Genomic DNA, 27527 nt, shown 5'->3' with positions numbered 1-27527 from the left:
TTTGACAGTTGCTGGTCCTTGGGCCGTTCCTGGACTTAATAAAAAATTGCTTTACTTAATTTATAATAAACAGGGTCTGATTGGTGGTTCATACTTGAACAGAACTGGAAGTTCTAACAGGACAATGATTTTGAAGGCTAACTTCAAACTCCCTGAACTACTTCTCCAAGGTCCTAATCTTATGAACATTTGTACACACTCCTATGTGTGTTATGAACACACTTTGAACACACATTCCAGCCAGAAAAAAAAGCATGTAGTTGAGGTGAAACTTAATTCAGGGAAATTGCTGCTACATGCTTATATATGTGTATAATTATGATCCTTTGTAGACAGTGAAAAGTAACAAATTAAAATTGTAGAATCAAGTCTTGCTTTAAAAAATTTCCCCAAATTGTTGGTTCTCTGAAACAAACAAACAAACAAAACAAAAAAATATATTTAACTTACATTCCTAAAATCTGTAATCAATATAAATCTTATTTTGCTGATGATGACAGGTAGACTGTTGTTTCTTTAAACTTTACAGGATCTAGAAGAGCCCAGCGGAGAATAAACAAACAACGCAAACACTACAAAAATGTGTCAGTTTCCCCAAATTTTGGGGAAGGCTACAATGTTTTATTTGAGTGTATATTAATAGGGCAAGAGTCAGCCAAGCATACAACATGTTACTCTTTAGCTTTTACTTTGTTTCACGTTCTGAACGTAAAAGGAAATACAATAGATAAAACAAACAAAACAAACACACAAAAAGATATTTACATACTGCATTATAAATATGTCAAATGTACATCATTATACACAAGTACCAAAGATGGTTGGCTATGTTAAGACCCAAACAGAAGGACCTTAAAAAAATATGTACAAAGAGAAACAAAAACAACTTATGGATCAAGATGACCAAAATCAGTTTAGTTTGTCTCTCCAGGAGGAGCTTTCCTTTCAATAACAGCACTAAGCTAATATATGCATTTTATATTGTTTGTTTGGGTTCAAACAGGCGGGTAATTCTAGTGTTTTTTTTCTTTCTATAATCTACAGTATGTAAATAGGGTAAATAGGGTTTGAGGGTAATTGCTGTACAGATGGAGCTCTTCTGTCATCCCACTGAACCATGAAAAAGTCTCAGTGAAATAAGGTGGTCAAGTAATGATCAGAAATAAGGCTTATATCGCAGTACAGTACAAGTTGAAAATCGGAGCAAAAATCAGGTGGACTTATGAGGTCTTGAAGGAATTGTTTAACATTTTTGGCAGAAATGTGCTTTTTCACAGGATTTACCCAGTAGTATTAAAGCATTTAGTGAGTACCCAAATAGTACCCAAAAGCCAAAGCCAAGCCAAATGTATCCACTTAACCATTAAACATGCATATAAGAGAACAACCATCTCAACCAATGGGAAAGCTGACACAGATAGACTAACTTTGGCACTACAAAGTCAAGATTACACAATAAACTCTTGACTTATTGTACTCAAGTTGTCTAAGAGCATACTGAAAAAAATATTTTTTGGGTCAATTTTCAGGTTTTAGAATGTGGCAGGTGATATCAATCCCAGTATTTTTTACCAGGTATGTGTCATGATATATTAAGGTGTCAAAAATCATCAAAATATTTGAAATTATTCTGTACTTAAGGTTTAAATGGCCTTTGTTGAGATGTCAGAGAAAATACCACACTGACCAGAGTTTTCCTGCTGTAAAAGAAGGCTGCTACAGCTTTCATCAGTTTGCAATTGGCTGTTAAGAAATACTAATTTACTCAAAGTCAAGATAATATGAGGATCTCACATGGACCAGTATCCGAATTCTAATTCACAAGTTCACATTTCTACTAATTCAAATGCTATTTGTTTTAAAGGCAGACATTTCTGCTACAGACTATTTTCCATGAATTCTTTCAAAACATATTGTACTAAAGTAGTGCAAGATTCACGTGTCAGCAGGCTTCCTCCAGGGACAACAGTACCAGTTAAGGATTCTTTGCTGCCAACTTCATATTTGTATTAGACATAACACGGTTGTAGTGGTGAATGAGTTGTATTGTTGGATGTGCATGTTTTTGTTGCATCTCAATGTGTAGCCTGATAATTCCTAAATTATTTTTTGTTTGCCTACGTCAACTTTGAACAGAAAAATAGCACATTTACAAAAATGTCAAATAATTCCTTCCTCAGTCTTACAAGTATTCTCTTCTGGCAATATAAAAAAATTGGGAAAAGTTAAAATCCATAAAGCACCAACATGAGTATTGCCGATAAGGTATCATGTAGTTATTAGCCCTGTAAACAAATATTTTTGCCTTTGTAAACCAAAAAAATATATATAAGATAAATAAAAAGAAAATGTAATACTTACAAACTTGCAAACCAGATAAAACCAGGTGAAAAAAATCTGTAGAATACTGCACAGCTGTATGAAAGAAAACTTCCCTCTATTAACCTCTTTCTGATTGTAATCCCTTTTACCGCCTTTACTTCAGACACATAAATACATTTTGTTGTCTCCCAGCTTTAACGCTCACATGATGCGAAGATAGGAAATGCTAAAGGAAAAGGGCAGGGGTCATTTTTTTCATTTAGACTACAAATCTGAGCTAGGTCAAAGGGTTCTTGTAAGGTATAAGGCAAAGGAACATGAACTACTTTTTACAGATATCTGTACAATGAAACTCAGTTATGTTCCCAAATTTTTACTTTATGTTTATGACTTCTCCACAGAAATGCCCCTGAAGCAGATGTTCAGCCATACACACGCACACACACCGTACCACATATGTATTTCACAGCAATAATGGCGGCTATGATCTCTAGAGTACCAGTTCTACATCTATCAGCCGATCTCCCAGAATTCTGTGCTGTTAAACTGACTGAATCTCTGAAGCATTTACCAACATAATCCACTCAATCTTAAAAGAAATAATAACTAACTAACAAAGAGATCATAATGGTAGAAGTTCACAGTTTCAATCAAACCTTTGAATCTGAATGAATTTTGATTGAAGAGGCACACTCACAAAGCAGTGCGACTTAATAGTCCTACAACATCATGGCCCTTAATTCCTTTATAGTCACGGACACGTTTACTGAAAGATTGTGCCATAGAAAATGACTCAGTCTCACCCAATAGGAATTCTGCAATCAGCTCTTTCTATGATGATCCAAATCCATTTCCCTGTGAATTAAGTGTCGAAATCATTTGGCCTCTTTAACCATAATTGCTTTGCTTTGCTTTTGTATATGATAGAGAGATGAAGACATACATCACTGTGAAAGCTGTAACAGTCACTGTTATGAGAGATTAAGTTTCTCCCTGCGTCAGTGTTTTCTCACTTGTAGAAACTACTTTTTTACTGTTCTGCGTGTTGATGCTTAAGCCTGAAAATTTGAAGCCGTTTTCTGACTCACGCTCATTATATTTCTCTGTTACCATTACGAAAGGGAAGAGGACGACATAGTAGGAAATGTTTTTGAGTGTTAAGGATATGCTTTTTCTACATGGTATAAATGCAGAAGGAAGTAATCTGTTTGGTTGAGGCTTCAAAAACACACATCTTAAAGCTGATCGCGATCATTTCAGACCAAGACTGAATAAAATTAGGAGGAAAAAAAAGAATAAAAAATAAAATATATTTAAAAATGTACAATGTCCAAGCTTGCAGCACAGTGGAATATCTCCAGTAATTCGATACCTGATATCTCTCCATTGGTGCGGATTCTGGGTTACACAGTGTGAAACAGAGGAAGTACAATAAGTACACAGGACGGGTTTGGGTGTTTTTTTTCTTTTTTGTTGTTGTCTGCAGCTAGATTCTCTCTGGCTTCTACATGATGCTGATGCTGCGGTTGAGCTCACACTGGGCGTTGTTGTTGTTGATGTTGGGATTGCGGAGGTTCGCACTGGACGTGGGGACGGGGCTTAAGCTGCTGGAATCGTTGGGGCAGCCGTGTTGCAGGAGGATGTCGGTGCACTCCTGGCTCCCGGCTCGCCGGGCGTAGCACAGCGGCGTTTGGTTCCGAGCGTCTCGGCTTTTCACATCCACGCCATACTGCGACAGGAAATGACAGGAAAGTTTGATTCTGATTGTACATCACCCTTTGATCTAACCTCAATATGTTTTCTCTAAATTCCTACAAGGAATTTGTAATTCCCTACCTGGTCAACCTGAGTAAATTATGTAACTTTAACCAGTCCACAAGCATCCCATGGAGCCAGTGGAGTTTGGCTCAAATATTATGATGCTATTCTACCATTTTATACCATTTTACTATAGCCCAAATCAATGTTTGACAGAAAAAATAACCGCCAGCTGATAATATGCTCTTGTACACACAGATGATCAAAACGTAGCACTGATACTGGCAAGGAAGATTCCAATTCACTGCACCTGAAATATTACAGTCTACTAAATACTGCATCCAAGCAGGGGCTGCATTGCAACATGCATTGGAGATGTAATGACAATTACAATCTGATTTATTGTGCAACTCTTACCAGAATGGTCAGAAATAAAGTTGTGGAGAAGATTAATACAAGACTAGGTTATGAAATAAATTCTCAAGCTCTAAAAATAAATCCATAGTTAAAAAACAGAGTACAACAGATTAAAGGCAATGGATGTTCATGGTAATACACAACTCAGATGGGAGAATCTGGCAAAAGGACAAAAGTTAGTTTTGTATTCCAAAAATCAGAGTCATTGTTGATTGAAAACAATAAGGGAGTTAGCCAGCAGCTTTTCCTACAACAAACATGTGGAAAAAGGAGATCTGGTCAGACGAAAATAAAACTTTTTGCTTATAAAATATTATGTGTGGAAAAATAAGTAGCACTGCAAGTTAGTGGCAGTGGGGATACCTTATTCAGCAAGTCAGAGTTAATATCAGAATAATTGGAGCTAAACAAGGGATAATTCCAGTCAGAGACTTCAAAAAGACCAGAGACTGGGCTTGATGTTCTTGTACTGGCAAAAACGCCAATTGCCATTGCTAACCTTAGCCTTATTCTTTCAGTCTGAGCTTGAGATATTTTGCAGAAAATAAAAACAGTTCAACTATCAGCTTGTTGATAGTTGAACTGATATGAAATCCCTCAAAGACATGCAGCTCCAACTGCAGTAAAAAGTGCTTTGACAAAGTAAGAATTCAAGGGGGAACAGCAGAAAAACAAGCCACATCATAACTCATGTCTTTTTTTTGTTTCAAATCACAATTATGCACTGATGTGTGCTTGTCAGTGAAACCCCAAATACATAAAAAGTTCTTAAAGCAAGTCAAAATATTAAAATATTTAAAAGTTTCAACATTTTTTAAACTGAATTATAACTTAATTATTTATAGAAAAATTAAGACAACAGTCAAATACTAAATTTTTTTAAGCACACCAACTGCTTGAAGGTGAGAAAGGTGTATATTTTGGAGTAAACAAACAGTGTTCTTAGAACACAAAAACTTATCCTTTGTTCCTTAGTGTTGGCCTGACCTGCTTTTATTCTAATCCAAACTGGACATCTTCAGAAGTAAACTAAAAGATCAACCCAATGCTGGACGCCCCTCCCCCCCACTCCTCACCAAGCTCAGTTGAGCTCAGTTGAGCCTACTCACCCAGATGAGCAGCTGCGTGATGACAACATTGGCCATGGCACACGAGAGGTGCAGCGCAGTGCGTCCATCTCCATCACCGTAAGTCTCATTGACCTCCTCCTTGGTGCCGTGTGCCAGCAGCACCACCACCAGCCTCAAGTCGTCCTCCACCACTGCCCGGAGCAGCTGTTGCCCCAGAGGAACATCCGACTGAGGCAGCCCGACCAGGAACAGCTTCTGGTCGTACTTGGCTCTGATCCAGCGCTCCTTCTCCTCCCTGGAGAGGAAAGACAGCGGGGGTTTCAGGTCAGGCAGGGTGAGACATGCCAGACATGCAATCAGCAATTTCACACCTTGGGTAGAGAACTTTCAAAATAATTTAGAGCCTATGATTTAAAGGCAAAGTCATGTACAAAACGAAGTGCGGGGACACACAGGGGAAGCATTACAGTAATTGGCCTATGAGAGTCACTGAAGTATTGTGACATTTCTAAATTATTAGGGCACAGGAAAGTGATTTCACTATCACAACATACCACACGGGGAAATAATACAGTGAGATCGGATGGAGAGATCAGAGAATGCCAAAGGGTGTGATGCTTTGGGCAGCATTCCAGCCTCCACTGATTACGGCCGTCAGCATAACGGCTCGAGCTCGGCCAGCTTTCTAAAGGTTACACATCTTGAACAGCATGTCTGCTGTAGACAATGCAGGAAAGCGGGGGACATATTTTTATCTGCACTGTCGGCTGTCAGTCTGAACCTGTGGATCTCCTCCACAAAAGAGGCAGTGTGTCTCTGGGCCTCAGGCTCCCTTGGGGTAGCTGGGCTCTGAGTCAGATCGATGGGGCTGAATGGCAGCCAGAAAGAGACGGTTGGATGTGGGGCTCCTTCACTCCAGCCTGCAAAGGAGAATGGCGATGGAGAGAAGGCTTCGTCCTCTATCAGCAGACAGAAATCTTTTGCTTTCCATCTTGACCCCCAATATCATTCTTCGCCCACATACAAACTGTTCAAATCAGAAATAAAAAAAAGAATCAATATCAATAAGTGAATGACTGAGCATGCCCAGTGTGGTGCTAACCTGGTGACCCTGTCAGTCGGTCTGATAAGGGGAGCAGAAAGAGGCTGTTGTTTGGATTTGTGGGTGAGTGACAGAAAGGAGAAGGTTTGTGAGAATCAGTTAAAGCGGCGACGCTGGCTGGAGTGACAAGGCTCTCGTGGGACTCTTTATCAGCGGGCCAAAGCTTAGCAGCATGTACAACCTGACAGTCTCACTCAATTCAATTGTATTTCATCATAATAAAAGGTGAAAATGTACTTGGCTTGAAATTGCTAAAACAACACATTTGGACCTCTACTTTCAAAATAATTTATTGTAACTTTATGTTATAAGTCAGCACTCTGGATGGAAAGAAAAATGGTAATTGCTTTTCAATTTTATTTTTAAAACTGCGGTTAAACATTATCCTAATTTCTGTTTTTTTGGGTTGTACACCTTGTTTGGTCCATTTGACTCCAATGAAATATTATGATCTCCAATTGAAACAGAACACATTTAAATAACCTGCTGTCGGTATTTATTTGTTGGAGGACAACATTTTTTAACAACTAAATTGTTTAAATACTCAAAATCAGCATAGAAAAAGAAAATTAGTTACTGAAACATGCAGATGGAATTCTGCAGTTTTTTCCATTTTCATAAATGATTGTTTGTGGTCTCCTAAAATGCTGTATCTGTTGAAACAACAAAACCAAATCTCGTCTCCATTTGGATAGAGCCTAAGATCAACACTTATCAGCACCAAGCCCAAATTGAGTAAGTTACAAAAGCTGCAAGGGTTATGAAGCAATTTTAAACCCACTTCAAAATAGTTTTAAACTTGTGGCACCTTTGAGGAATTTTGTTGCATTTTTGTTTGGGCATGAAAAGAAAATGTGGAAGAGAAAGTTTTTTTTCGCCCAGCACACTAAAAGCAAACCTTTTCTTCCAGAAGATAGCATTATTCAGAACTACAATACATCCCTAATAGTGGGCAATTGCAGTTGCTCAGAGTTTTATGGCGTAAGACCTCCATCAATTCCAACTCAGTCATTATGTGTGGACAAGCCTGTTAGCAAATCAATTGCCGTTAGAGCCAGTGGACTGCTCAGAACAGGAAGGGGCCGTCCTGCCCCTCCACTCTTATTTCTTTGCAAACATGTTTGTTTTACAAATTCTGGACAGTCTGAGAACTGTAGGTATGTCTCAGGATGATATGTACAACTTTTTAAAAATATAAGTATGGCGACAAATAAGTAGGGTTGATGTGTGCAGTTTGCTTCGGAAAAGTCGACCATGAATAACAGGATGAATCTGTAGAGCCCAGTGAATTGATATGAGCTAAATGAGGCATAACGTTAGAACCAAGATGTGAAACAAAAAGGCAAAGAAAAGCCATTAAGAAGACGTCAACATCTCAGAAAGGAGCCCGGAGGACACTTTGTTAGCCTTCACAACAAAATCAGCCCTAAAGACCTGCAGGAAAGGCCTCATTCACAGCTGATCCTGAGCTTTAAATTAAACAAATTCACAGTCCTTTCTAGAAACTTAACCCAATAAAGGAGTAGGAGGGATAGAAGCAAAAGTAAGTAAAAATTCCCTAGTTGCAGCCACTTGAAAGAAAGAACGTGAAAGGAAGTAAAATGGTAATCCCGCCTCTGTCTTTTGTTTGGAACAGAGCAACAATCCAAACAGAGGTAGGGTTTAGACAGTCAGGGGGTAACCCAGACTCTTGAATAGGACATTTCCTCACTACAGGAGGAAGAAAAATAAAATCAGCAGATTTAGCATGTCAAAGTGCCGGGACAAAGTAGGAGGGGAGGTGGAGAGGGGAAAGGAGAGTGAATTCACAGCATGGGGGAACATTCAGGAAATTGAACTCATGGCTAGTCCTACATATACAACACACACACAAACAGGTTTTTTAAGCTAATAGGCACCAATTTCCCCACCCAGCTCTGAGCACATACTTGTTCTAAATTTCTCTGTTACTTGGGGGATCAAAAGGTGGTTTCAAGTTCCTAGTAAAGACGTGTGTTGCTCCTCTCTTTTAACTACAATCACACAACATTCACCGCAAACCTCCTCCATCTTTCAATAATCTTGCATCATAAACATAGATTAACTTTCACTCACTTTGATGTGTATGAAATTCTGGGCCAACATCAAAAGCGCTCCCTGAGTTTAAAGTGGAAATGAGGTTCCTGTCCTGAGCTGGTGTCCCTTTTCATTTGCCTATGCAGAGTCTGGTGAGTTAAAGGCAGCTTTAACAGTAGCGAAAAGGTTTCTTTTATAATTCTATTAGAGCTCTGTCCTTCCAACTCTGTGCTGAGCAATGCATTCTGACCCTGACTTAATTAAGTGGCAAATGGCAGAATGATTCTCCTAAACCCAGCCCACGGAGTCAAGAACACATGACTGAATTCAAATAAAGAGGAACAAACAAGGATAATTAGTCAAGCCTGAAAGACAAAGATGAACAGAAATTTATAGGAAGGGAATAGAAACTGAGACGGGGGAGGAGGAGCAAGAGAATGACCAATCTAAGTGCCTGTAATAAAGGTGCATTGGTCCATATAGGAAGAGGAGGATGTCCGTCTCAGTACTCGCCCATCTTTCAAACTCACACTGAGTGCTTCACAACTATCAAAGCTTCTCTAGCTCCGCCTCCTTCTTCTTCACGAGCCTCCACATTCACTGTGGATACATCAAATAAATGCTTTGAAAGGGAAAGAAATGGCGTTGGTGGTGAAAGGGGCGATGGGAGTTGGTCCGGGGGTGGGGAAGAAGGCTGTGGTTGGACCAGCTTGAACAGACTTTGCAGTGGGGGTGGAGGACTTCTATAGAACTGGTTCCCATGCAGCCAGGAGCTCCACTTCCACAGACCACGGGGAGGGAAGAGCAGAGAGTGAGGAAGAGCAGTAGAAAGACAAGAAGGGAGGGTGAGAGGGGAATGACAGAGATTGAGAAAAAAACAAAACAAAAAAACACAGACAACAGAAGGAAAAAGCTGGGGCCCCAAAGCATCAAAGGTTGCTAAGGGCGAGAAATGAAGGAGCAACACAGTAAACGCTCCACTAAGAGTGCTAAATAAAGCCTCCCATGGTCCAGTGGGTTACAGTGCAGACCAGCTTTGCTCTGCTCTGAGAATACCAGCTCCAAAAAGAATGAAGACAAATATTTTTACAAGTCCAGTTGATGCTTCTTGCCCGTCTCTCTTCCATGGTGCAGCCCGAACAGATGACCAGAACTCAAAAGGTTTGTTGAGCTCTATAGAATTGCCAGCGGGAGAGCATCTGGGTGCCAAAAGGCAGGCAGAGGGATGAGTTGAATATATTGTGACATTAATGAGGTTGTCAGACCCCTCATGATGGAGTGGCTCTGTTTTTGTGCCAGCAAGACTAACACTCTTAAACGCTCATGCTGTTAACCCCTGCTGAACCCTTGCCTCACATACAAAGCTGAGGGGACGATAACACATGGCCTGCTTAAGTGTGTGGACTGCTTCATGTAGTCCTGCACACATGAAGCGACAGATTTAAATCCTTTAGGTTTTTTTTTTTTTAGTAATTATATTTATTTTAAATTCCAAACATTATTGAGACCACATACACCAGCCACCTAATTAGGAACACCTTGCTATCAAGTCGAAGACCTTTTGTTTTCAGATCTGCCCAAATTCCAGGAGGCATTAGAAATGTTTCTCAGTGGTTTTGGTTCATATTAACATAGTTGCTACAGCTTTGTTGGCTGCACATTCATGTCCATCTCCTGTTACAACACATCCATGGGATGATCAACTGGATTGAGATCTGGCGAGTGTGGAGGCCATTAGAGCACAGAGAACTCAATGTCATCTTCAGAAAAGCAGTTTGAGATCAGCTTCTGGAAGCATCCACCAGAAAATGGGTACATTGTCATAATAAAAGCATGATATGTTCAGCAAAATTACTTAGAAAGGCAATGGCATTTAATTGATGATCATCAAGTTGCACCAAGTTTGGTCTCCTTCCATCTGCTTCAGTTATTCTGTACACACAGAATATCTGTGGTACTGTTGTCTTTCCATTTAACCAGTTTGACCATTCTCCTCTGACATCAAACAAGGCACTTTTGTCCACTCAGCAACCACTCTCTATAAGTGCATAGAATGCTCTGCTTTTCAGAACATTTTGAAAAACAGAGCATTCTATGGAAACCCATGTAGGACAGTAGAAAGGCAGTTTCTAAAACACTCAGACCAGCCTGTCCGGCACAAACAATCACAAGACATTCACTAAGTAATTTAATTGATTTACTTTTTTACCATTTTGATGCTAAGTTTAAATTCAACAACTCATTTAGGACGACCTAATAAAGTGTTTGGTGAGTATAAATCGCATGGCTCAGTATGTCTATATGCTGTATAACAAAGCAGCCCCTTCTTTCCGTCCACCTGGCCCTGAAATCCAGTGACATATTGGCAATTAGCAACCAAGGTGCTACTTCTCCCACACAGGGATAATTACTGACCTGTGGCTTTCATTTAGAAAGAGAAAGCAGACAGAGGACATAGGAAGACTCAGTCCTTCATTTGTCTTAATTAATTAGCCTTCCTCCACCAGGGCTCCACTAACTACTCTAAAAAGTCCTGAGTACCAGCGCTTCAACAGTTATATCTTGTGAACAGCCTGGAAGCTCTGCCTGATGTTCAGGGGCAACCGTGAACAGCAGAAGCTACTGTAGATAACTCTTGCAGACGTTTTTGTGTTGACAGGACTTCCTTTGCAAACAGCACAACTGGACAATGGGAGGGCTGGAGAAGAATGGGTTAAAGCAGACAGAGGGACCAGGTTTGGAGAGGTTAGTGGTGTGATTCATTTTTATTACCACGCAGCCCCTGCAGGCGGCAGGAGTGGCAAATTATTTCTGAAACAAAGTGGAGGGCTCTCATCAGAGCTATTACCCGCCTGTGGCCGAAGGCAGCGCAGAGCCCACAGAGGGTGACAGTGAGAGGCCCCCCATCAATGAGGGATAGCCGTCCACATCCGTCCACGCTCCAGGATATCCCCCTCCCCAATGAGAACTGGCGTCTGTGTTTCTGTGCGTGTGTTCCATTGTGTGCAAGAGGGAGATAAAGGTAAAGCTAACTGTTGGACCACTCCCATAATATCCATTAAAATGATATCCAGTATTGTTTTTGTCACAAGCCTGCCAAGCAATTAGAGGTGACGTGCAAAACACAATGACTTGCGGGTGCTAATTAAACGAACAGCTCCCATGTAATGTGCTGACTGCAGAGATGAGCAATAACAGAAAGTACTAACAAGTTCATCCTTCCAGATTCAGATGAAGAATAGCCAGATGAACCTTCTTCTGAAATGACCCTACCTTGCATTGCTCTAAAAATAAAACTAATCAGTAAATAAATGTTCATTTATTAATTAAGGAAACTAAGAGGAACATTTTGTTTGTCTGTTTATACAAAACCCACTGTTAGTTTCTGGGTTTGAGTTACAATAATAATAATAATAAGAAAGTAGAGTGAAAAGTAATAATAAATAAGAAAACAGCAGTTTTTCTTACAAGTGAACTAAGCAGTGCAACTGTTTTGAGAATAATCTAATTGCTTTCAGCATGAGAGTTAATCTGGTGGAGTAAGTGTAAACTATCATTAGCTCAGAAAAATACGTTGAGTGTTTTAAAAAAACGATATCCTGACTCCTCTAAAGTTGACTCACAAAGAGTTCTTATTTAACTAACTGGGTGATGCTTCAATATAACAAGAAGCCTCACCCACATTTAAGTACCTTTGGATGGCAGCATCTTTTGTATCCAGCTGAAAAAAGTTAACAACGGACACTCATGGAGTTTATTAGTTAATCCAAACCATGGTGGTCAGTTCACGCATGCAAATATTTTTCAAACAACTTTCCGATCGTGAAGCATATAGTCATCCTAATGTTCAACTATAATTCAGCCGCTGTTCTGATCTGCGTATAACAAATTTACATACTGAGTTCCTAAGATCTTGAATATCATAAGCCAAACCAATCTTGTGGATGAGCGCCTTTAAGTTAAATCTCAAAAATGCAAGAGATAAAACTAGTCTTGCAGGAGACATTCAATCAGACACCAAGTTGATATTCAGGTAGTTACTGAATCGTTTAGATTAGGTGTCACTAATGTTTAGTCAGAGTCAGTAGCCATACAAAGCCGGCCTATGTGTCAAGACAAAGCTGCTATGTGTCACCAGTTTGACACAATTAAAATCCTCGTTTTCATGGTGAACTGCAGTTAAAAGAAAAAAAGCACAAGGAGGGGAAAAAAATAAAAAATCAATCAGCTGGAATTTATTCATCCTACTTGATATATACCTGATTTTAGGAAGGAGAAAACCATCAACATCTCACCAACCAGTGACAATGTAAGATATTTAAAGTGATATTCTTGGTCTAAAGATTAGTTATCCAGCAAATGAGATTTATTGTTTGACAGCAAAAGCTAATGGAGATGTTGCTGCGGGACAGGATCGGATTTTTTTTAGACAGTGAAGAACCTTCCTGCCTGCGGTGACGTGGGACTGACAGTGGTAGGGAGAGGAATCAACATCAATAATCTTTCATCAAGTCCACAGTGCAGCACTTCAACACAGAAAGGACTCAATAAACAACTGTAGGCCATCGTTCAGGTCTGAACTGGCCAGAGAGTGGAGGATAAATTCGAGCAGATTGCAAGCAGCGGATAAATAAAACATCACTTTAAGTGAAGCGTTTTTGTATCTACAAATGGCCGAGATGTCACCAGAAAAGCCTCGTGATTGAAGATATAACACACTCCTTGCTATTTCAGTCTTACGTGGAACATTTCTGCAACAACGCATAAGCTTGTAACTCAAAGAAAGTGCATCAAAGTACATGGTCTCAACTAATGCAGATATAGATAGAAAAATCTTTGATTTGATGCATTTAATAAATACAGAAAAAAAATTAAGGCTGCTATACTGTAGATAAATCATGTGATTACCGAAAACTGAGATGATAACCTTTAAACGTCAGTTAAGTCCAAATATGATACTGATAATCTTGCTCATAGGCAAACCTAACGGTATACAAACTAATTAAATTGTTAAAAAATATATATTACCTCTTTATGTAGCTGTACTTGCTCAATTGCAAGCATTAGCATAAAACCCCCCCAACCTTTTTCTGCTTTTTCTCTTCTCTTAAAGTTACGAAGCTCAAATGCCATCAGCTAGACCCTGTAGATAATCTTTGTTACGACAGATAGAGTGATGACCCAGGTCTGTGTGAAGGATATATGACATTGTGGTTTGGGACCTGGGGGCCTGGCTGTTGGGGTGGGGTTTAGTCATCATGGAGTGCTTAATTACCTGCACCGCCACACAACAGACCATTAGTCAGACTGGGACGATGGGTCTCAACAGTCAACAAGAAATAACAATCTTCTCACCAGATTGTTGTCTGGGTACCTTAGAGGAAGGGAAACTGTGGACAGAAATATATTCAAAAACAGAAAAACCTTTGGTTAAGATGCAAGAATTAAAGGAAATATCTTTGCCAACAACTATGATGACAAATCTCGATGCTCTTAAAAACAAATGTGTCGTTTGTTCATTAGTACACATATTTTTAAAGACTTCCCATGATAAGAACTCTTATGTTAAGCCACAACCCTGACTTTCATCAGGTAACAGCAAAACAGTGTCAAACATGCCACTGCATTTCATGGAGTTTTATTTTCAATCTGCAAAAATGAACAGAGAAAAAAGACTGTAGCAGAGATATTAGATTTATAAAAAGAGACCAGTCGGTACGGTGAAGGATAAAATCTCTGACATAACAGACATTGTGATCGGTGTGTATGAGAAGAACTGAAGCTCAAGACATAAAATAATGTGTTTTTGACTCAGTGGGCTGACATTTATGGCCCCCTGGTGATTCTTATGGAGCATTTGGTGGTGTGAACTGCCTCTGCTGAAATGTGGGTAGCTAATAAATGGCGGCTAATGGAGAGAAGACTCTCATGCCTTCTCCTCCTATAATCTCTGCACGCTTCATTAAGCATCACCTTTATTTGCAGAATCGTGCTAACCTGGTGCTGTCGTTCCCTGGCTTTGTGTATCCCTCCAAACAGCCCTCCCATACACTGTTGGCCATGGCGTTGCCGATTGCTGTCATCACCATGCTCAGCTCCACCGGCCAGTCGTCCAGGTCCAGAGAGCGCACGCGGGACAGGTGGGTGCCCAAGTTCCTGTGCATGCCTGAGCACTCAATGCACATCAAGGCACCAAGGTTCAAACTGGCCCAATCCGGGTCTACAGGATAGAAAAATCAGAAATCCTCAGAACAGGTCAGAAAGAGTTAGAATTTTTACTTGAGAGTATCTATAATTTATTTTTTAAGATTTGATCAAACATTAGGTAATCAGTTGTGACCCTGTTTCTTAAGAATAGAAGGAGCTATTTCCTGTATTTACTTTACAATCAAAAAACTAAAATGAAACAAAATGCTTTGTTTTTTTACGTTTTTACAGCTCAGCTTGATACAGATTTGTTATTGCTTCTAGGAAAAAGTAAGCAAACTGTTTTTATTCTTTTTTACACTGTAATTATACCAGTCTAGAATATTAATGTGATATTGAATCTTCTGTGTAATATCCATATTTTGTAGATATGCAGAGATATACTCACTGGGTGCATCACAGTCCACACAGAAACTGTTCCCCCTCACGTTCCGTATGGACTGAATGGCCATTGCATCACTTTGGCTGCCTAACCGAGACTGTGAGAAATCAAGGAGAAAATAAGTCAACAGGAACTAATTGTTCCAGTGTGGGGGAACAGAAGGCAAACAATTACAGCTGGACTCGGGTTATGGACAACTGACAAGGAGGCGATAGGAGCTTCAACGGCTCCGGTGAAATGTGAAACAGAGAGAATATGAATATGTTAATGAGGCTGTGCTTCCCCATGTAGGCCGACACTAGCTGTGTTCTCCCTCTGATGTCTGTCAGTTTTAATAAGAGACTCCCCACACTGCGGCACACCTGTCTGACTACCTCCCACATGCCATAGCTTCAAACTGGAGAGGTGGGGAAGGGGCACCGGAAGGTCGGAGGATGAAGAAAAAGAGGAATGTAAATGAAGCAGAAGAATAGTAGGATGACAGTAGTTAGATTCTATGCATGTCTTCTTATTGCTCCTTATGTTTCCTGACCTACTATACCTTGTTCTTGATGCTCTCACAGGACTGTAGGCTGGCAAAGATCTGGCTCTCTATTGCTTGCACCCATAGCTCCCTCTCCTCATATGTAGATGCTTCGAAGTTCCACGTCTGGCCCGTCAACGACACAATGATGAACTCAAAGGAATCTTCTTGCTCTGGAAATAAAAATATGATAGCCTCACTTAACAATGTAAAAAACTAAGTTAGTGTTGTTTATCTTTCATCTGAACATATTTCTGAAACAGTATACTTTGGCTCCTAAATAGACAATCACCACCTGGCGCCCCACTGATTGTTCACATTGGAAGATGGAGAAATATGCATTTCGTTCTATCATGAAACTGACACTCCAAATCACCACCGAAAGTCAAGGGTTTAGAAACTTTAATAATGAATGTTTAAGACTAATACATTTTTCCACTGTCTATACCTGCCTGTCCTTTCAGGGTCACAAGAGGGGAGGGGTAACAGGTGTTGGTCTTTGTCTTCAGCAGTTATTGAATACACCCTGGATGGGTTGCCAGTTCATCACACGGCAACACAGAGAAACAATGATACCCCACGGCAATTTAGAGTTATCGCTTATCCTAAGAGTTATGTTTTTGGACTGTGGGATGATGCCAGAGAACCCAGGTAGGACCCTCACATGTATAGGGAGAACATGCAAACTCCCAGGACCTTCGTGCTATCAGGCAGCAGTGCTACCAAAAAAATGCCAGAAAAATGCCAACCAAGCAGGGTTATTTATTGATAAAAAAAATTTGGTCCTCATTTATCAAACATGCACAAAATGGGACTATGTTAATTTTCAAACAAATTTGGGGAGTTATGTCTCCAAACCCAAAATAATGTGGAATGGGGATGTGCGGATCTGAACTTAAGCAATAATGCCTGAGAAAGTGGGTGACATTTTTTGCACCGTATTGCACTGGACAGTGTGACTAAATTTGGCTCTCTGCCACCAGATTACTTGCTAGATGAATCCGATTGCTCATAGGCTCGGTTTGGTTCACTTAGACATAGTTTGCTTTTTCTGCAAAGATTTTTATGTCCAAACTGAGGTTCTAATTAATTATTAACTATAGATGTCCCCAAATCTTTTGGACTTTACTTTTTCTTTTCTCATTGTATTCTTCAATTCATTCATTTAAATAGACTTCACCGCCTGGTTCCTTTCTGTGTGACTAAGATTTATAAAAATGTCACCTGATGTTTTCTGAGAGGAGTTGTGACACAACATATGTTCCAACACATGCTGTTCAGCAGCAATTCATTAACGCCGTACAGTACAATGTGACTTGTGTAACGTCTCTGGTCTCTGCACATGCTTGAGCTCATTGCCAAATGATTTGTAATTACCTAATTATGTCTATGCAAATAGTATTCTCATTTGCATAAACCACGTTTGGAGGACTGGAGGCAAACGCACACAAGAGGTACATGATTTCCACTGCCGCTTTCATCCACTTGGTAAACATCACATTTCTATTGATTTGCTTCTCGAATGCTTTGTTTTTAACGGTCAAACTGTCGATTGAACTAATTATTAAAATTACATAAACACTTGCAGTACTGCATATCACTCTAAAATTTCTGACATAAAATCAGCAGTGCATAACTAATAAAACATCTGCAATAACATGACGTTGGGATGTTAGACAAATCATCCAACTGAAGATATTATATTTACAATCAATTTACACTCCTTGCTGTGTGACACAGTCCTTTGCTGCTTAATGACAGATGTGCGATGGATGCCACTAATGTTGCAATCTCTGTGCTGCAGCAGAGGGGCCATTTCTTCAGGACTAAAGCAATAATGCAATTAGCTTGACACCGACTTCAATTATCTGATTTAGTTTGTGGTATCGACTCCAGGTCACAGAGAATCAATAAAGACTTGAAGCCTCTTTATTTAGGCTTACAACACAAAAAGTGCACGTGTGCATCTGTTTGTGTGTGTGATATTTTAAAAATACTGATCATAGCAGAAGGATTCCACAGAAAAAAGGAGTTAACTTTCGGCATTTCAAAGGCAGAATAAAATAGAGCAGCAGGGAGCAGCACAAAGACAAAAAATAAAAAATAAAATAAAAAAGATTAATTGTGATACACATAATCGAATTTCATTTTTTCTTCTCTAATATACCTTCAGGTACAATAACTAATGCGTTTGATTAGAATTTGTGATTCCGAATGTTGTTGTACTTGTGCTCTCATTGCTGTGAAAACCTGAACAAAGCTAATTATTCTGTTGGCTGACCAGGCAATAAATTGGAGGCATTAACACACTTTCATTATGGAGATTAAAAAAGCAACGGATGGCTGGTTTCTTAAACTGATGCGTACACAAAGGATTACAAATCTAGTGCTCTATGTATAATGATGTACATTAGAAACATGAAATATACAGGATCAGATGTGACTAAACATGGGCGGGTGCCTAATGTGAAGGTACATCTTAGTTTTAAAAACTCAATTTTCATATGGTTTTACGAGGTGAATTATTTTAAATCAAAAGTCAGTGAGAGCTCCCTCCAGAGCTATCTACCAGAGCGGAGTAACCCTGTCAAACTGTTGCTGGGTACTGTCTATCAGCTGGCTGAAAGAAAGGAATTCCTCAAAATGTGTCTACTCGTTAAAAATGAATACTTCCAGTTACGAAGCATTCAACTTTCTATGACTGTAACTATGTATTTTAACAGGTCATGTTTAAGATGCAAAAAGAAGCAACCTAAAAAAATACTATTTTTAAGATGTGCAGATCAGAATCATAATCAGTCATCAAACACAAAGAATTAGCAAGACTGTAAAATTAACAACCAGGGTCCAGCTAATCAACTAATTAAGCTCTGAAATCTCAAACTGAATGCTCTGGGAAATGTGTACTACTAAATTTAACTGGTCGAAATTATATTTTGATTTTCCACCACTGGGTTTTTAAGCAACAATGTTACATCATTTTACAGCACTGATGACTCACAAGTTGACAGATTTTTTTTCCAGCTCATGAATATTTGATCACTTAGGGACATTCAACTTTCAGCTCAAGATGGTCAGGAAAGTTTTTTCTGAAGAAAAAAAAAAAAATAAAAAAAAATAAGTAACAGGGCTTATCATGCATAATGCACATACGTCAGAGGCAACGGGACAGGATCTGAATGTCAAAGCTCTGAACCCTCTCACTCTTCATTTGAGTGTCAGTATTTTAAAATCAATGTAGTAGTGGATGATAAATATCACCAGTGCTAATCGTAGTCATTTGTTTGCTTTAAATAAAATCAGTTATATCAAATTATGCATTTCTATATTTGTTATCCACTCCAATGTGTTCATTTCATTTCTTTTAAAGGCACAAAACTTGTGGTACATTTGCTGAAGATAATTAGAATCCCATATGGATCAATGTGGATTGATTTTATCAGTCTATTTAGCAATTCATGTCTTAAACACACAAACAAAACTACCTATTGTAATCCTAATCCACAGTTAATGCAGAATTTTATAAAACAATCCTCTTCCCAGCAAGCAGTCTTAGCACGAATAACCTGTCAAAGTTACTGTGCTAGGAAAATTGTATGATGGTGCTTCTGCTATTACTGTTGTTGGAGTTAGCATGAGCATAGCCATTGAACAATCAGCTTGTAAGATTAACCTAAACATTAACCTGCTGACTACATCAACATCATCCAGTGATCAGCAAGTTCTTGCCAATTAGCAATAAATTAGCACTGTTGTGTCAGCGGGAGGATATGTAGGAACATGTTTTAAAGTCAGTAGAAGTTCAGGGTGAAGAATGAAAAGTATAATTTTCTTCAATTAACCTGGCATTAAGATAAAAATTACAGCATAATGGCCACATTGTTGCAAAGAAGAGAGGAGCAGGTTTTGATACACATTTCAGTCCAACCATCACATGGATCATAAATTTTTTTCACCATCTCCTCAAAGTATATTGTTCATCTTCTCCTTTATTGCTTGGCTACCATTATATATATATATATATATATATATATATATATATATATATATATATATATATATGCAGTTGGATAAAACGTGTCGAATTAAGTAGTTAAAAACAAACTTTGTCACACAATATGTATTTCTAGAGTATAATATTTATTTACCATTTTTATCTCTGACAAATTTCAAAGAAGTAGGGATATTGCTACCCACCTTATTGGTATGCTTGTTGGAGATAATTAGAAGCTTGACTAATTAAAACCTCAATTCTAATTGAGGTTTTAATATATATATATATATATATATATATATATATATATATATATATATATATATATATATATATATATATATATATATATATATATAGTTAGTGGGCATTGAGGTGACAGTATTTTTAAATTTGTACTTTAGGCTTTGTCTTACTAGCTATTTTTGATAATGTAGATATGATAGTTATCTTCATCATGTAATGTCAACTTTTTAGAAATGTATGTAAAAATTTCTTTACTCTTAATTTAATTTTAATGAAATGAAAGAAATTTGACAAAGACTCTGTTAATCTGCCTCTTGCCGCTTTGCATAGGTGGATGACTGGCTTACAGAGTCTGCTACACATTTTACTTTGTTACGGAAAAAACTATTTCAACTATTTAAAGTTTGCAAAAACATGGATAGTCATTAAATAAAACAAAAGAAGCACCTATTGCTCTCATTAAGATAGGATTGACTGTAGTTTTGGCTACTTGAGCACATAGATCAGGAAACCACAAGTTCAAGTATCAAAATCAGATTATCAATAAATAAATGTAACATCTATCATCAGATATAATGAAAAAATAGACAATGAAAAGAATCAAATGACTTTAAAAAAAAAAAAAAAAGCTGTGTCTAATTTGCGCATACATACGAGAAACTTGTATCTCTCCAATCACTTAATGGCTGTCGGTAAATGTGATGTGTTTGTTTGACCCACAAAACTGACCAGAACATGAAAGAGCAGCAGCTGACCTGAGGATGTTGATTCCTCTTTAACGTTTCAAGTGCAGCAGATGCACCGCAGAGGGCTTGTGGACCAGATTAGCACCTCAGGGCTGTGGTGCTGAGCCCAGCTGTGTTGTCTATAAGGCAAACTCCAACAGGCATCTACTCTGTCTAAGCCTCTCAAAGCCCTCTGGAGATCAGTGTGACAAACCCTCAGAAAGGACTCAGCTGACAGCTCGTCACCTTGAGGACTCGGTGTTTGATTAATTTGTGCGAATGTTCAGTCGGAAACAGCAACAAGGTGCGAAGAAACACAAGGTGAGTTATAGCTTTTTTTTGTTTCAGTGCATTGTGTTGCACCGTATGCATGCGTCAGCCAGTCACTTAAAGAAGTGCTCGCCGTTCCCCGTGAATTAACGAGCAGTTGGGAAGAACAGGCCAAGGCGGTGCCATCTGTAAATGTCACAGGCACTGCTTGCTCATTTTACACATCATTAAAGCCAATATTCCTAACCTGTATCAGAGCAATCAGGAGTAGGCCATTACTGCGACAGGGGCCCCGAGGGAACCACGACCAAACTCAGAGAGAAAAGAGCAGCGAAAAAAGAAAGATACTGAGGACGCTTTCTATCTGTATGACACACATGTACACACACCCCTGCACACTTTCACATGCTTGCTCAAACAAGCAAAGAACTAACTTCCAACAATGAACAAACACATGAAATCAGTACCAGTATTGCTGTGCTAATAGCTACTGCATTAGGAACTGCGACAAATGAAAACAGGGCCAATTATACAAGTATCTGTGGGCAGTGTGCATAGACCCCAAATGAGAATCTTGTTATTCCTTTCTCTTCATACTGTGGTGCTCAGAAAGCTAAGCCATTACAAGAGTGGAAGCTCCAGGGACAGCTTTGGGAAATGAGAGTGAGTCTGGGAGTGACAAAACAAAGTATTGAGATAAACACCCACCATTAGCGCAGGCAGTTAAACCTCCATTTCCTAATCCTCAGCTGGACTCCAGAGGATATTAACCCTCAGTTTACTAAGGTGCAGGACAATAGGATGTGCAATGTAAACTAAACACCTCAACTAATAGCCACATGTTATTTTTCTATTGACTTAAAACCCACACTACTTATGAAATTCACTTAAAAGTAAAACTGGTACACATTTTGATCTGTGAACAAACTCTGTCCATTAGGAGTTACACAAATGAATTTTCAATCTCAGTGCAGAACACACCTAGTGTTTTTCCAATTAGTGATTATACCATACAGTAATGCCTAACATGCTGGGCTGAGAACAACATGTATTGGCTATCAATGAATGAAGAAAACTAAAAAACAGCTACACTGTATCAGTAAGGTGTTTAATATAAAGTTACTAAAAGCACAGATGTAACAACTTGAGGCATCTGTATGGTTCATCCAGATCACGAGAGAGAGAGAGAAAGATTTTTTAGCAGAAAACAGGAAGGCTGAACACAAAACAGCAAAGGATTCTCTCTTTTGTCCATTTGAGATTTCAACCTTTGTCTGCTTTGGAATATGAATTGGCAAATGTTGGCAGCCTTTTGGAAATATCAGCATTCAGGTTAGGATCTGCATCCTCTAGAATGTACAGATAGAGCCAACTGTGTTTGGAGTAATAGCTACAATAACTATGCTAATTACCAAGATGAGATGCTAAAAAGAGTTTAGATTTATAGCCTGAGTCCTTATTTGCATGGTGATCGGGTCGGATCTGGCTCAGGCTTCTCTGGCTCGTTTAATAAACCCACAACACGTAAAGGACATAAAACACTAAACAGGAATGCACAAAGTGAAGTTGTGTTAATCTACTTGTGATCTAAATAGAAGAAATGACAGATTACCCTGATGAGGAAAGAAAGTACTGTCCAGAAGGTAAGTAGACTTCAAAAACTGCAGCACACTGGACAACTAATGATTACATGAACCTGCCCCGTTCTGTTCGTTTGATTCCAGAAGATTTACACTTGACTCACCCTGTGATTACAAAAAGTAACAAAATGGAGCTGGAAGATCTTAAACAAAATCTTAAAGAAGTTGAACATAGTATTTAAATGGTGGTCTAAACCTAAGATCAGTAAAGTCTTAATAAAAAAATATATATATTTTGGATTTACTTTGAGTTTGGGCCTATAATTAAAAGTAATCAGTTAGGTTGGACTGGCCTATTTTAGCATCAACATAACTGTCATTATGTTGATACTAAAATAGGCCAGTATTAAATAAGAATGCATTGCAACTCTAGGGTTAGATTCTGAAAAAGCACCTTGGAATGTATAAACATACATTAATAAAGCCTTGGGGGGCACAACCATTTATTCTCAATAATTAGTCACAGGAAACAGCAACAAAGCTCATTATTCCATTGTTCTTTGACTGCAGTGCTTACAACTTGTCTTGACCTTGATGGATAACAATGTGCAGAAGGCTTATTCTGAATGTAAGATAAAATTACAATAAACCGAGAGAGGTCAAAAGATGTCAAAAAATCTGAGCAGCTTAGTCACAAACAAATTTATATCAAATTATATAAATTTGATATAAATTTATATCAAAATTTATATCAACAATTTTGATATAAATTTTTTAAATCAAAAATTTGATATAAAATTTGATTTATATCCAATCAAATTTAATAGAAGAAATTAGCTCACTCCCTGTTGCTGATCTTTGGCTTTATATACAGATCGCATTTAGACTTTTGAACATGAAGTTTACAACCTTTTTCATGCAGCAGTTTTTACAACAAAATCTGCTTCTATTTACAACTGCTTAAAAATCCTCAGCTTTAAGCAATATTTTCAGCAAAATATATTTTTTGTATTTGGTTGGGGCAGGTAGACTGAAATTTAGTCACATAACAATGAAAGCTTAAAATTTATAATGCAGCCTCCAGCAATATTTTGCAAGCACAATATTTTTTTAATAATTGTGACAAAAAGTAAAGAGTACTATAGATGCATATACCTAATTAAAAAATGTAAAGGTCTTAGAATGGAGTTAATAAGTTGATTGGATTCATTTAACTCCACTGGATAAAAATACCCTTATATTCTAAGTAGGTTTGCTTATTAAATGATAAACTAATCTCGAAACTGAGGTTCACACATGCCAATGAGAAAGGGTGAAGATGTTCACCTTACTGCAAAGTCAGTAACTCAATGCTTTTAAAATATATTAAAATATAAGTCCTTTTTAATATTTCAACTATGATGATTGAACTGAATGAACTATATTCTTATGTGCATAAATTGGATATATTTTAGTGAAGTGACTTGAAACAATGTTGGTAATGAATCTGCAAATTATAAATAAACTGAACATAATGGAACCAGTGTGTATTTTTAAAAATGGTAATATTTAATAACTATTAAACCTAATTGTTGAAAACCATTTCCTAAACTAAGCAATTTGCTTTATGTTTAGCTGAACTGCTGTTCAAGGCAGTTCAGAATAGGAATGCACCGATATGAAAATTTGTGCCAACATCAACATCTGAAATTAATATAGTTGTTATTGCTGATTACTGATATTTACCAATATATGTATTTCTCTAGCCTTTCGACACCATGAAAACTGACCACACCGACATTACCTCGCTGCTTCAGGTAAACACCCCAAAATCACTATCACATGACTAAACAAATATCACATGACTAAACAAATATCACATGACTAAACAAATACCACATGACTAACCTCCTTCCATCCCTCTTCAGAAATACAAATGGCAACAAGATGGAAATAAATATCGGTTGTTAATATCAGTCCAGTTACATTCATCAGACTGATATCAAACTGTTAAAAAATGACTAATATAGGCTAATATGAGATGAAAATGCCAAGCTCTGATGCAGCTGTTGTCCCCAAATAGTTTTTAGACATAGAGTTAAGATTGTTTATACGCTTCTTACTTTATGTACTCATAATACTTTTGTGTATCCCCGCTAAAATGTCGACTTGAATCTGATAGAAAATATGTGAAATGGGGTAAAGATTAAGGTGATCCCAAAGGCCTTAAAATATCAAAAATGTGCAACTCATTGCAGAAGATGAAAGGTGAAAAATACCAGTCAAAACATAAGAAGGCTTTTACTACTGTAGTGCCATAAAATAACAGTAATCATTTTCTTAAATTATACTCATAGTGCATTGTATTAATGAAGTCTGCATATCTTTCCAATCACTAATATATGAACATCACAACAATTCTTTTAGAAATTTCTACTCTAAAAGACAACTTCCTGTTGCTGTAGTTCTACATTTATGTACCTGCGCCTTTTAGATGACATCTCTAGAAATCCCTATATTCCCTGTAGAAACTGCATTAGGGTTACAAAAAGTACAACTTCAAATAAAAGTCAACAAACCCGAAAATAATTTACCTTTGGCGATAAAGGCATTCAGGGCCATCATTAGCTCTTGTTGTCTCCCTAATTTCTGTGACCTTAGCAAGAATAAATAACATCCTTCATAAAAACGTGAAACATCAGGAGCCTTTCATCACAATTTGCTTCCATTAATTCAACTCCGTATTCGATTCACAAGAAACCCAAGAATACAATGAGCATTTGATGGTTTTTTGGATTCTTTTTCATGAAAAGAGAAATACATTAATGATGCTCTCTGACAGTCTGCATTAATCAGAAGGGCTCCCCTTGAACACAAGTCTTTATCGGCCATCGATTTTCCAGTGGGTTTATGGCGAGCGACACACGGAGAGAGCTCGTCGCCAGGCGGCTGCTGGGAAACACATTACGGGGCTGTCAGTTGTCTCGCCATGCATCCTGCATCATTCTTTAAGCACATGAGAAGTTCATTACAGCACACAGCTCTGACAGTGCATAGAATATTAGGGGCTGTGTCCCTTGACACAATCTTAAAGGAACTTTAGTACACTGTCCAGAGGAGACTTTATGTTTATATCCCTTGACTTACATACATCAAATCATGACAATGTGAAGAATTGGTTTTTCATTCTATAATTGACAAACAACAGGCAACATTTTGTGGTATTAAAGACCTCAATATGCTTTGTCAAGGACAAGTTTATCTCACAAAACTCTGTGTAGCTGAGAGTTTTGTCTCAAATACGAGACTTCATCTGATAAAGTAAGTAAATATTTAAGGGCTTTAAGCTTGATGCTCTGCACCATCGTTTGAGACTCTTATTTTGAAGGAAGACAGGAAGGAGTCCTGAAATTCCTGCCTTAATATGTTTTGAGTTTGTTGATGTCACTTGATGAGGGTTGAAAAAGCCTCTACCATTTGACACTACCACCAATGGCTAACTGCCAATGGCTAACTGCTTGCAGCTATCATTGCTAAACTAAATGGATCTAGAGTGCATCTTATCAGCACTAGTTTAGAACTGAAAATACATTGTTTGGTCAAACTTTAACTACATATTACGCAGCGCAAAAGTTGTAGAAATTTTGCAAAACCTGAATTTTATTTGTTAAAAACTGAAAAACACCACTTTATAAAAAATTTTTTAAAATTTATAATAAATGGAAAAAATCATTTTAAAAACAACAATAAATATAGCAGATGGTTATTTCATTTTTGATTAAGTATATCACAATTAAAATAAAATTACTGTATTAATTATTACATTATTAAAACAGTCATAATGATATATTATTTTAGCAGCAACTGCAATTCTTGCTTTTTTATGTTGAATAAAAGCAATTAAATAATGCATTTTGTTGTAATATCTGTGTGACTACTGCAATTCTGTTATACTGTGATGTTTTTCTAAAAAATAAAAATAAAAAAACTGTACGAATCTCAAACCAGCCCATTTCTATTTGTGAATATAACTATATAAAAGCTCTTTTGCCATCCTGGAGTAAACTCCTTCTAAGTACTGGCTGCGGTGGTACATTCAAAACTGATGCAGCGACAGTTTCTCCAGGCTCCAAAGAACATCCCACACGTCCCATGCTGACCAAAATGATATCTCACCTTAAAACGCTCATGCTGTTTTGATTTATGATGCTTCACAACTACTAAAATTCAATTTCAGCCCGCAGTGCATGCCTCTGATTGCTCTGTAAATGAGATAAACTGATAGCAATTTATTCAAGGATCCCAGCTCTCCTCTTTTTTTCTTTTATTTCTTGCCTTCTCTCTCTCTCTCCTATTCTTCTAACAGGACATGCAACTCATACCCTTAGAATTGGGTGAATCCAATATTTAAGCGATATGTCTGTATTGTGGAGCGTTCAGCTGAACAGACATGCTGATGCTAATAGAAAACCTTGCAGAGAAGAATGAGTTAGATAGAAAACAATGTGCATGTTTGATGATGTGAGAAACATTCGGAATCTGCCTCCTCCAGTCTGATTGCTCTTAAACTTCTTCCTCAAGAAGTCCAGGAGTAAACAGACAAATGGATGAGATTTGAGGATGTTTGACAAAGCCAGCTGTCACTCGGCTAAGAACTTTCATGTGCCAGGAGATGCACATTAAGAGCTAAGTAATGTCAAATAAAACTCAAGTAAGGATGCTGTGAGATGCAGGCTGATTATGTACATACATAGAGCTGCAGCTCCTGACATACTGTCAAAACATAAATCATGATGCCAAATCCATAATATTAAAGTATTTGGCCCAGTATGACTACTGAAACAGAGGTTGATATTGCCACATAAAACTCTATAGTACCACTTATGTCACACCACTT

The 27527-nt window shown here is 38.0% G+C and overlaps 1 protein-coding gene across 4 annotated transcripts in view; it reads right to left on the bottom strand.

Moving 5' to 3' along the window:
• Positions 1 to 581: 581 nt before the first annotated feature.
• The window catches only part of agap3 (ArfGAP with GTPase domain, ankyrin repeat and PH domain 3), a 141198-nt gene continuing 114252 nt past the window's right edge, over positions 582 to 27527 (bottom strand). For all 4 annotated transcript variants that reach the window (XM_044133359.1, XM_044133361.1, XM_044133357.1 and 1 more), the window contains 5 exons: positions 15855 to 16009; positions 15320 to 15410; positions 14722 to 14944; positions 5607 to 5862; positions 582 to 4051 (listed from right to left, as the gene is read on the bottom strand). In XM_044133359.1, the coding sequence (XP_043989294.1) occupies positions 3827 to 4051; positions 5607 to 5862; positions 14722 to 14944; positions 15320 to 15410; positions 15855 to 16009 (950 nt within the window). In that variant the 3' untranslated portion in view covers positions 582 to 3826. The remainder of the gene's footprint in view (positions 4052 to 5606; positions 5863 to 14721; positions 14945 to 15319; positions 15411 to 15854; positions 16010 to 27527) is intronic.

The sequence above is a fragment of the Gambusia affinis genome, linkage group LG12 (genome assembly GCF_019740435.1).
Source record: "Gambusia affinis linkage group LG12, SWU_Gaff_1.0, whole genome shotgun sequence".
Taxonomy (NCBI): domain Eukaryota; kingdom Metazoa; phylum Chordata; class Actinopteri; order Cyprinodontiformes; family Poeciliidae; genus Gambusia; species Gambusia affinis.
This window is presented reverse-complemented; position numbering and strand designations above follow the sequence as displayed.